General features: G+C 42.4%; 1 protein-coding gene across 1 annotated transcript in view; it reads left to right on the forward strand.

Annotated features, from left to right (window-relative positions):
* LOC306703480 (rap1 GTPase-GDP dissociation stimulator 1-B) overlaps positions 1-8,045 on the forward strand; it is a gene marked incomplete at both ends in the record, with an annotated part of 28,076 nt that extends 20,031 nt beyond the window's left edge. The window contains 4 exons of the mRNA XM_079169458.1: positions 1,083-1,222; positions 1,369-1,495; positions 3,279-3,407; positions 7,918-8,045. Coding sequence (XP_079025584.1) covers positions 1,083-1,222; positions 1,369-1,495; positions 3,279-3,407; positions 7,918-8,045 — 524 coding nt within the window. The remainder of the gene's footprint in view (positions 1-1,082; positions 1,223-1,368; positions 1,496-3,278; positions 3,408-7,917) is intronic.
* Between the last annotated feature and the right edge of the window lie 4,697 nt (positions 8,046-12,742).

Genomic DNA, 12,742 nt, shown 5'->3' on the forward strand with positions numbered 1-12,742 from the left:
AGGTCTCCAACCTTTATTGCGTCACAGACCGGTTTGATGTAAGACAATATTTTCACGGACCGGCCTTCAAGGTGTGGCGGATAAACACGACGAAATAAAATGCGATCGGCATGAAAACAAATATAAAATGTACAAAAAAATACAACTCACAATAACGCTGAATCAGTGGAGCCCTGAGCTTGTTTCTCAGCAACGAGACGGTCCCATCTGGGGGTGATGGGAGACAATGACACCCGAAGTGTGTTCCTCATGTCCAGTCTACTGCGTTTAGTTTTGATTGCTGTCACTGCAGAACATCTCGCTTCACAAAGAGGATGTGTGAAATGGAAGCAGGGTTTCAGTGCTTTAGTGGTGATCTCAGGATATTCATTAATTTTTGAGGTAACGTATCACGTGACCGAGACAAGCGTCTTGACATGTCAAGAGCCACAGGCGGATGAAATTGGGAGAGAATCCGGTCATTTTTCAAAATAAAACTTCTTTCAGACTCTGATAATCAATAAAACGGAAATAATATAATATTTATTCTTTCTGTGCGGCCCGGTACCAAATGGCCCGGTACCGGTCCGCGGCCCGGTGGTTGGGGGCCGCTGGACTAGATCATTATTATTGGAACTTAATAAACTCTGTTATATTTTAAAGAGCAGCTGTCTGTGATTACTTAGTTTATTGTTTGGTTATTGGTCCCTGTTTGCAGGGTGGTGCCCCGTTATTATTAATAATCGTTAATAATCTTACTGACATTAATAATTCTATTGATGTCAATCATTTAGTTTTCATAAATACTGATAACTCAAACACGCTCCTTTTTGTTCCCAACAATATTGTCTATTGTTCCTTGAAGAGTAGCCCTAGACATGATCCAGAGTTTTATCAAAAGACAAACAGAGTTTAACACAACCCAGCATACAAACAGTGAGACGTTTACAGTTTACCGGCTCTATTTACATTCTCCCTTGTCCCTTGTCCCTTGTCCCTTGTCCCCACAAGCCTGTTATTATATAGACTAGGGTGTTTCCCCCCTGTACCGTGAATGTGTTTAAATGTATTTGCCCTTTTCTCTGCTCTGCTGTGTGTGTCAGAGGAGGCAGCTTTGGTGCTGGGGAGGGACGCTGTGCTGCTGGCTCGAGTCATGGAGTGGTGTGAAGCCAAAGACCACGCAGGAGTGCGGGGAGAAGCCAGTCGCCTCTTGGCTGCCCTCATCAGACACAGCCGCAACCCTGTGAGCCATGAATTCTCATCTGAATGCAAGCTAGCATTGCATTAGCATTAGCAATGTGTTTGAGCTTGAGTGTATATATATATATATACACATACATATCACATTAACTGAACATCTGTAATGAGTTGATTTCCTCTGTCTCACAGGAAGTTGTCCATGCTGTAGCCAAAGCAGATGGGGTTCGGCACCTTATCTCCATGGCAACAAGTGAACATGTCATCATGCAGAACGAGGCCTTGGTTGCCCTGGCGATAGCATCTGCCATTGACATTGGTAAAGCAATTTCAGAGACAAGATTCTAGGCCCAAATTTCAGAAGCATGTCAGAATAGTTGAGAAGTACGGTCTACCGTTTCATATTGGACCTGCCTGGATCCTGTAACGGGTTTGGACCGAAACTTTAAAACTCTTAAGGTGTAAGGATTACAGATACTTGAACCCAAAAGCACAACTCTGAGACAAAATACAAGTTTAGCTCTTTTACTTGTGTTCAGGCAGGGTCAAAACCGGGAGGTCAGTCAAACAGGCGAACAAATCCAATAAGGGGCAGGCATAAATACAAGGTCGAAAACAGGCAGATCAGGAGCAATACAAAGATACGCTGGAGAACTTGGCAATAACTGTAGTCAAGTGGAGCTTCTAAAGATGACCAAAACACGTCTGGGATTTGAACGGAACACTTTAGTTCTGAACTGAAGTATAACAACTGTTCAAGTGAACAGAAACTCGACATATACATTTTTCTACACTATCAATCTCGTCATTAGCATCAAGAAGCCACGTATCATGCAACTTCCTGGCTTCAAAGTAAAAGCACTTCCTGTTTTTATACAATCATAGTCAAAGTAAATCACATCAATTAAACAATTTACAACAATAACACACAAGACAATCTGGCAGGGAACAAGTGAGGGGACCTAAATAGAGAGGGCTAATAAGGGAATGGGCTGCAGGTGAGATGGGTGTGGAGGACCAGGTGAGGGGATGAGAGGTGATCGAGTGTGAATGGTAGGATCTGAAATGACAGGAGAGTTAATAAAACAAGCAGACAGGATGAAAACAAACTAATATGAAGGGGAATTCGTGACATGAGGAGAATCTTGTTTCAGTAACTCATCTGGCTCAAAACATGCCGTTCATGGCTGTGGGATTCCTCTGTTACCTTTAACTTTATTGTGCCATGTTTCTATTACATGTGACTTTATTGTTCCTGACTTTATTTGCATCTTATTGAGCTCTCATTTGTGGTTTTGTTTAACTTACATGCTTTGCAAAGTACACCATGTGTATATCTATGTATGGATATGCAACATAATTTAAGTTTTAGATTTTCAGTTACGTGGTTTTAGTTTTAAACAATTTAAACAATGAACCAAGTGATGTTATTTATTTATTTATATATATATATATATATATATATATATATATATATATATATATATATATATATATATATATATATATATATATATATATATATATGTTTAAGCCCAAAAAAGAAGTCAGGCAAATTATACGCAAGTCGTTTTATTCTAACTAAAGTAGAACGACAAGCTGACGTGTGTGAGTGATAACCAGCAGCACGCTGGTTGTACCGCTGGTCCTCGGGCCAGGGTTTATTATTAGCCCAGGACTAAAACAAACACCGTAGAACATGTAAAATGGCCAATGGCCTTCCACTGTGGTGACTATTTAAAGTCATCAGTTTTTAGAATTGATTTTTAGATGTTATAGTAGTTTTGAAAGACATGCTTTTTAGAGCAGGTCCCTCAGATCCTCTGCAGCTGGCCCTCAGGTCGTCCCCCATGTGTCTGGTCTGGAGCCGTTTGAAGGATCTGAGGGACTCCTCTGTGGACACTTTTAAAAGAAACCTTAAGACAGATCTTTTAACCTGGCTTTTACTTAAGGTGCCTCATCATTTCACACTTCGATCTACACCAGTTAGGTTTATTTCATGACAGTGACGCATTAGTTAAGGTATATGACATGACATATATTCATTTAGTAATGCATTTACATGTGTGTTTACCTGTATGTTTCTTTGTGTGTGACTACAGAGTCTGTGAAGGAGCCGTTTAGGGAGGCAGAGCTGTTGCCCATGCTGAAGAAGATGTTGGAGGATCCTGTTGGGGCAGTCGAAGTCAAGTTCAGTGCTTTGGGTCTCATCTGCAGCCTGGCTAACTCCAGTATGTGTTTGATTTTACGGCACATATTCACAACATTCTGTTCCACCACATTCAAGATGTTTTAGCATGTGTTTTCAGCAACATCTGTGCAATCTGCTGTGTTTTGCAATAGCACATTAAAGGAGCAGCATATAGGATTTAGTGGCATCTAGTGGTGAGGTTGATTCATCAAGATGGCGCTGCAGATGGCAGCCTCGGTACTGCGCTCTCTCGTACTCGTTTTGTTTGTTTGTCTCGTTTCTAGCTCTCCCTCTCTGATCACATTCAGCAGGGAGGAACATTTAAACATCCGTCAATCCACTGGTCCAAACTTTTTCCCCGTTTTTCATCGAACCAGAAAGTTTTACAGAGCTTTTAGTTGGAGGAGCCGCGGCTCTTCTCGGAATTTACCGGAGACACTGACGGGGGAAGCGAGAGCTCATTAAACTGCGTCAGCGGGGATTCCGAACTGCACTTCCATCAATCCATCTGGCAAACGTCCGCTCTCTGGTGAACAAGATGGATGAACTGCTGCTCCAAAACAAAGCAAACACGGACTTTAGCAGATCCGCCGCCCTGTGCTTCACTGAAACCTGGCTTGGTCCCGGACAGCGCACTACTTCTGCCGGGCTTCCAACTTCTCCGAGCGGAAAACGAGGGGAGGCGGAAACTGGTTTTTATATTAACGAAGGTTGGTGTACTGATGTCACAGTGTTGAAGAAATCATGCAGCCCTCACTTAGAAACACTTTTCATTTTATTCACGTGGGAGTTTCACTCATTCATTCTGGTCGGTGTCTACATCCCACCACAGGCCTGTGTGAGTGAGGCGCTCCAACACCTGCAAAGCAGATCACCAACATGGAGCACAAACATCCAGACTCCCTGCTCATTGTTGAATGAATGAATGAATGAAATGTATTTATACAGCGCTTTTCAGAGACAAAAAGTCACAAAGTGCTTAACAGAGCAGAAATGTAAAAGCATAAAAAACACAATGTGGCCATAGGGCCAATAATTTACATATACACATAAAAACAAAACGAAATTAAAACATATTTTAAAAGCAGGTCTAGGACATGAGTTTTACCCAAACGCCACCCACAGAGACATTAAAACTTCTGTCAGCGAAGTAAGATGTAAACCATGCACAACCCAATCACGTAGCCTCTTAATCAGGATGTTATGGTCCACAGTGTCGAATGCAGAACTGAGGTCCAGAAGTACTAACAGAGAGCAGTCACCTGCATCAGAAGACATGAGAATGTCATTTGAAACCCTCAGGAGGGCGGTTTCAGTAGAGTGTTGCTTATGAAACCCAGACTGGAATTTGTCGTACATGTTGTGCCTCTCCAGTGCAGCAGTGAGTTGGTTGGCCACCACTTTCTCTAAGATATTGGACAGGAAAGATATTAGGATTATTGATATGGATCTGTAGTTCATAGGCAGTGCCGGATCTAAGTTGTTTTCTTTAATTAATATAGCCTGGATAGTGGCATGCTTAAAATAGGACGGGACAATTCATGTAGACAATGAGGAATTGACAATAGATGTTACTGCAGGGCCAATAATTAGCAGAACTTTCTTAAATAGAAAGGATGGTATTATATCCAGAGGGCACGATGATGGCTTTGTTTTGTTAATTAAGTCCATCAGGTCTTGAAGGCTGATAGGCTGGAAAGGGTCCAGAACAGAAGGAGATTGAGAGGAGCATGTGGATGTTCTTGGGGACTTCAACAGAGCAAACCTCAGCAAAGAACTGCCTAAATACAGACCGCATATTAAGTGTAGCACCAGGGACAACAACACACTGGACCACTGCTACACTGTAATAAAGGATGCATATCACTCAGTCTCCCGTGCAGCTTTGGGACTCTCTGATCATTGTCTGGTTCATCTTCTCCCGACCTACAGGCAGAAGCTAAAATCTGCAAAACCTGTGGTGAAGACTGTGAGGAGATGGACCAACGAGGCAAAGCTGGAGCTACAGTCCTGCTTTGCCTGCACTGATTGGAGTGTTTTCGAGGCTGCTGCTACAGACCTGGATGGGCTCACTAAAACCTTCTGCACAATAAACCCTGGTTTACTGAAAAACTCAGGCAGCTTCGTCGGGGCAAAGAGGAGGCCTACAGAAGTGGGGACAGGATCCTGTACAACCAGGCCAGGAACACACTGACGAGGGAGATCAAGGTAGCAAAGAGAATCTCCACTGAAAAGCTGGAAAAAATGTTTTTAGCCAACGACCCCTCGTCAGAATGGAGAGGCCTGCAAGTACTCACTAACTACAGGAGACCACCCCCCCACTGAGGGCAATCACCAACTGGCTGACGACCTGAATGCGTTCTACTGCAAGTTTGATAAGTCCACTTTAACACCCCCCAACTGCCCAGTCATCAAACAACCACCTACACCCCCTGCCTCCTCCTCACCTCTCCCAAACGAACCCCCACCGGCACTGAGGATCTGTGAAGAGGAAGTGAGTTGGCTCTTTCACAGACAGAAGATCAGGAAGGCACCAGGCCCAGACGGGCCTGAAAGTCTGTGCTGACCAGCTGGCCCCCATGTTCACGCAGATCTTCAACCGATCACTGGAGCTGTGTGAAGTCCCCTCATGCTTCAAACGCTCCACGATCATCCCGGTCCCCAAGAAATCCTCCATCACAGGATTAAATGACTATAGGCCCGTCGCCCTGACGTCTGTGGTCATGAAATCTTTTGAGAAACTGGTGTTGACCCACCTGAAGGACATCACAGGGCCCCTGCTGGACCCCCTGCAGTTTGCCTACCGTGCAAACAGGTCGGAGGATGATGCAGGCAACATGGGACTGCACCACATGCTGCAACACCTCGACTCCCCAGGGACATATGCAAGGGTTCTGTTTGTGCACTTCAGCTCAGCGTTCAACACCATCATCCCGGAGGTACTTCAACCTAAAGTCTCCCAGCCTCCACCTGTCACAAACTTCCTGACAGACAGGACGCAGCAGGTGAGGCTGGGAGAAATCTCATCCAGTACGGACTATCAGCACTGACGCTCCCCAGGGATGTGTGCTCTCCCCACTGCTCTTCTCCCTCTACACCAACAACTGCACCTCAGAAGACCCAACTGTTAAACCCCTGAAGTTCGCAGACGATCAGGGACGGTGATGAGTCTGCATACAGACGGGAGGTTGAACAGCTGGTTCTCTGGTGTGGTCAGAACAACCTGGAGCTGAACAAGCTCAAAACTGTGGACTTCAGGAGGAGCCCCCCAACACTGCCCCCCTTCACCGTACTCAACAGCACTGTGTCTGCTGTGGAGACCTTCAGGTTTCTGGGATCCACAATCTCCCAGGACCTAAAGTGGGCCCCCAACATCGACACCATCTGGAAAAAGGCCCAGCTCAGGAAGTACAACCTGTCTCAGGAGCTGCTGATCCTGTTTTACTCAGCCATCATCCAGTCTGTTCTCTGCTCCTCTATCACTGTGTGGTTTGGATCGGCCACTAAACAGGACAGAAACAGACTACAATGGATTGTCAGGTCTGCAGAGAGAATCATTGGTTCCAGCCTGCCCTCCATCCTGGACTTGTTCACCTCCAGAGTCAGGAGACAGGCAGGAAAGATCACTGCAGACCCATCACACCCTGGACACAACCTGTTCATCTCCTCCCCTCTGGAGGAGCTACAGAGCTCTGTACGCCAAAACCACCAGACACAGGAACAGCTTCTTTCCACTGGCCGTCACTCTGATGAACAATTAATCAGTCATACTGCACTATTACCTCCATTCTGCACTAATATCCCAAATCCATTGTCCATTGTTGTTGTTCTTTATGTTCTTTATGCTCATATATATTTTTCGATATATATTTATATTGTACATAGTACTTAAATGTTTATGCTTAGTTTCTCTGTTCTACTTTGTTGTCTTTAATGTCTTTGTTTTAATATTTCTCTTTTATTTGTATATTCTATGTATGTATGTACGATGAGAACAATGTGTAACCGGAGTCAAATTCCATGTATGCGTGCGCATGACTCTTTATATTTTAATAAAGAATCATTCATAGCATCAATATTTTCATGATGCATAATAGAAGCGACACACACGAGTTTCATTTTAGAAGCTTGTTGGATCAAGAACAGTCCCGGGTCGAAATAACGAAAGAAGTGTTGCCACTTAAGTAAAAAAAAAAACAACGGTCCAACCCAACCCTCCTCCCTACACAGAGGTCATCGCTCCTGGCATGATGTCGCCTGTCCTGGCTCATGGTTACATGGATTACATAGAAATGATTCTGTGGGTTATATACGGCTACTTTTTGTAGGTTTAGTTACGAACAGTGTATGAGAACAGCGTGACCTGAAAGGACACTGGTTGTGACAGTTTTATTAGTCTTCTCTTAGATTGATCCTAAAATGGAGCTTCAGGTGTGGTCCAATCATAGGCTGTAGGAGAACAGCCTGAATACTGTTATACTGAATACACTACTAGTTGCAATCTATCTCACACTTCTCTCTCTTCTTCTTTCCATCCTTGTCTGCTCCAGGTGTGATGAAGGTGGAGTTGAACTCTGTGAACATGAAGGAAAGCCTCAGTCTACTGACCGATCACAGCAGCAGTAAACTTGCCTCGCAGGCCAGCTCCATACTGGCCACTCTCAGCGACACCAGCTAAACCAGCACACTGCATAAACAATGGATCTCATCTGCTGAATGGATTAACCGGCTTATTCAATAACTCATCCTCACAACCAACCTGATTAGGTATAGAAAAAGTGCAGTTTACGTAAACATTAACTAAATAACAACACATCACTATTAACTCACTAAATGGTTAATGGACTTGAATTTGTATAGCACCTTTCTAGTCTTCCGACCACTCGAAGCGCTTTTACTCTGCATGTAACACCCATTCACCGATATTCATACACTGGCAGAGACATGTAACTAACGTACTAATGACCCACGTGACTAATGCAGTCATGACAAAATATTAACCTTTACTTTTAGTTACGCAAGAGACACGAACAGCGGTCTCCTGGACAAAGGTTCTGTGTTTGTTTGACCCCTTCACTTCCCGCCTGCCATGTGTGGGCCATCCCTGTCTTTATAATACATCAGTTGCTCTGACTATCGAATAATGACGCAGATGGGTTTAAATTGGAGTCAGTTGAAAGCCCGGTGTGTCAGTATCAGACTCTGAGGAGCACTGACCAACTGTTGGTATTTGACGAGTTAGGAGTGAGACCAAGTATATTCAACGGCATACTTTAATTCAAATAATCTTACTGCACAGATACTGCTAAATATTGCAATGGCTTCTAATAAAATGGATTTTGTGTTGCAATAATTACTAATTACGGACAAGCAAGACTTAAAATCAAGGGGTTCATTCGATCAGGAGCATGAATGTACTCAACATTTTCCATGGATATCTACCGGATAGATTATGAGACATCCTATGCGCAAAGTTGACATTTTGAAGGAAGGGTAGAGTTCGCAAAAAAGCTAAGTTTAAGGTGTCCAAAAACGAAAGGGTTAGTGTCTGGGGAGCATGAATGTGCTCAGTACATTTCATGGTAAAACTGTCTATTAGATTTTGACATTTCTTTAATACGAATGCACAGTAAATGTAGCGTTACGGCCTTTACACAGTGGGGAAGTGATGAATAACCGACATGACAATATGCAAATATTTCATATCAAAACTGTTCATACCGGCGGCATACCTTTTACTGAACACAACTACCAAGATCCTATTTACACAGAGAAGCATTCGGCAGGCTACTGTTAGATATTTTATTGAGTTACTTTTAACAAAATGCTCTGAGTTAATTTGAGTTCCCTCTAGTTAACGGTTACACAGTGTATATGTCAAGCAGAAGGAGTGGATCTGGTATGCGCTGCCTTTGTCAAGGTTAAACGGTACTATTAAGTTTTCCATCTTGGTTTGGGATGTTGCACACTATAGTGTACATTTGGAATATGTCCGTTCTGCATAAAAAAAACCTCACTGGATGTAGACTGTGAGACCTTCTCTGCATCCTGTGCTTAGCTCCGCCCAGGTTCATTGTGATTGCTTTAAAGAATTGCAAACAAGCCAGAGCATTTTATCCTCTTCACCAAAACAACAATCTGTGAAGCCAGACATTTCTTTAGAGCTGACACAGCTGCCTTTTTTTGTTCTGTGCAAAGGTACTCGTGTTAATATGTTGACATTTAATTGCACAAAGATAAAACCGCCTGTGTCTAAAGGCTGTCAGTTGTGGCATTATAGAGGAAAATTCAGGGGTTCTGCAAAATCGGAAGAATTCAGCTTCCTTGGATTATGTATCCACATAAATTGTTATTGAAAATCCCATCTTTAGTTATCAAAATAAGTTGTCATGGCCTGTCGTTTTTGTGGTATCTTGTTCTGGAACAAAGTGGTCACCTTTTTGGGGCTCCACTGGAAGAAGTTCAAAAATACTAGGGCAAAACATTTCATCTCATGGGATGCAAGCCTATGATGACCATTTGGTATGCACTGAGTTTTGCTCCTAAACTTTCTACGCTAATATCTATTCTTTAAGTACAAGCTCAGCTACAAGTACATCACATGAAGTTCAGTCTCTCTCTCTATTTGTCTCTGTTGTCATGGAGATGGCTCCATTGTCATCACATGACCAACACGAAGGATTCGTACAAAATGTGAAGTTAAAAAAACCTGTGCAGCATTATTGCTTGAATTTAATGAATTGATTTGAATGACTCCAGCTACAAATAGAAACACTGGCTAAGATTGTTAATATCAATTTGAATGTACAGTGATTTGGGCTTGCTTGCTTGCTATCTATATTGATTTAAAATGTACTTAAAGATTGAGGTGTTTTTAATCGGCTGAAACCTACATAACCAGCTCAGCCACCATCAAAGCGCTTTAAACCATACTGTCCACGCTGCAAATCACCACTGTCATTCTGAATCGAGTCAAACAGAACTATTAATGGAGCCACAATAACAAGTAATACATCTGCATGGCCTTAGGTTAGTAGTGACATCATGACCCAACCCAACTTGGTTATGCTTAATGAACCTTTGTTGTCGTATAGTTAAAGAAGGAACTATTTGGTTATGGTTTGACATGGTTAGAAGAAATCAACATAGCTTCTGGTACTACTTATAATCCCGTGCAGAGGAATCATGCTCTGTCAGCCTGATGTCTTGTTCACAGCATACTAGAAAAACCTGCATATTGTGCTGGATATGCTGCGATATTGAGAAGAAAAGACTTTCTATGGGAGCTAACTTAATGGCAGGAACCAGTTTGTAAATACTTTATGCGTTAGTTTCTACTTATTGCTAATTTGGGCGTGATGGCCACAGAGGGTGTGTCTTCAGTACAATTAATTTAGTGTCAACAAACAGTAGTAGTAGTAATAATAACAGTACAATCCTTCCTGCAGACTTTGATTGAGGTTAGGCATTGTCCTCCAATGGTTGAGGTTAGGCGTTGTCCTCCAATGGTTGAGGTTAGGCATTGACCTCCAATGGTTGAGGTTAGGCGTTGTCCTCCAAATGGTTGAGGTTAGGCATTGACCTCCAATGGTTGAGGTTAGGCATTGACCTCCAATGGTTGAGGTTAGGCATGGACCTCCAATGGTTGAGGTTAAGCATTGTCCTCCAATGGTTGAGGCTAGGCATTGTCCTCCAATGGTTGAGGTTAAGCATTGTCCTCCAATGGTTGAGGTTAGGTATTGTCCTCCAACGGTTGAGGTTAGGCATTGTCCTCCAACGGTTGAGGTTAGCCATTGTCCTCCAACGGTTGAGGTTAGGCATTGTCCTACAATGGTTGAGGTTAGGCATTGTCCTCCAATGGTTGAGGTTAGGCATTGTCCTCCAATGGTTGAGGTTAGGCATGGACCTCCAATGGTTGAGGTTAGGCATGGACCTCCAATGGTTGAGGTTAAGCATTGTCCACCAATGGTTAAGGTTAGGCATTGTCCTCCAATGGTTGAGGTTAGGCATGGACCTCTAATGGTTGAGGTTAGGCATTGACTTTGATTGGTAAAGGTTTTTTACAAACTGTTTTGCTACCGTCTGTCTAAACAATTAACCAATTATCCAATTGCCTGTCCATGCAGCTCCAGCATAACAGTAATAGCCATGGCTAACACCTCACTAAAGAAAGCTTCCTGATTGATGTTATAGTCTACAGCAAACTTGATGGTTCTCCATCTCATGGAAGCACCTAGAAGCACAATGTGAAGAAGCCACATGCACAACATTATTGTATATACAGTGTTCTAAGCAATTCAGTGTGCATTTATAGTTGAGAGGACGTAGTGAACATGTGTGGTCTACACAACGTAAAGTGAAAAATCTGGCAATGGACATGAAGCAGCAGTTCTGCTGTAATGTTGTATGTAATATCTGTATTGACATATTCAGTATACATAACTAGACATCACTTTAAATCTGTGAACAAATCTGTATATTTTTCAGGGAGGGCATTTTTGACATTTTCTGAGCTATGTTCTAGAGAGATAATAATAAAGTCATGCAATGTCTTCCCCGAAAATATGTCTATTGTTATTTTTTTTCTTTAATAAATGAATATGAAATGTGTTGAGCTTATTCTCATCAATATATTGACATTTATGATATGGTGAGGGTGACTCATGGATGATTAATAATTAGTTTTTATCTGATGATAAAAAAAACCACTAAGCCACACATTAGTGATGAAGAACTTATCTAACCAACACCTGCGCAAGGAAGGCATTCTTTGCACAGCAATTCCAAATAATGATTTAAAGTTCTCCAACTGCAATTTACATTCATACGGTAAAGCACATGCAAAACATGCAACAAAAAAAAAAATGTGTTAAATACAAAAGCGTGATACAATTTGCTAGCATATTGGCTGGGCTGCCAAGTTTTCAATTTCAATCATTTGGTAGACTGTCGGTGAAGTTGGTGCATTTTGAGGCTTTCATTTGACATTACCCACCACAGGGAAACCCCGGGGTAATCCCTCCTCAACTCCAAGGAATTCTGTTTAAAAAGTCCAGCAGTCCCATTCACAAAGCATTTATAGGTGAAAAGCCAAGTCAATAATAACGGTCAATAATTAATACATATGGTGGATTAGCATACATGCCAACCTCCAGAGATCATATGCCTAAATGATGCTGATTCATCACCTAACTCTCAAAAAGTGTGGAAGCATCTCTAAAATGTAGCATCCTCCTAAATGTGCATCGGGTGATAATTGTCAATCAGCAAAGTTCCTTTTCTCAGTCGAATGTGTCTGGATGCTATTCACTGAATTCTGTTAAATTGTTTACTTTGATTTTTCCATTATTTCTATTTGGAAATGTGTATTTGATG

The sequence above is a fragment of the Pholis gunnellus genome, assembly GCF_910591455.1.
Source record: "Pholis gunnellus genome assembly, chromosome: 11".
Taxonomy (NCBI): Eukaryota; Metazoa; Chordata; class Actinopteri; order Perciformes; family Pholidae; genus Pholis; species Pholis gunnellus.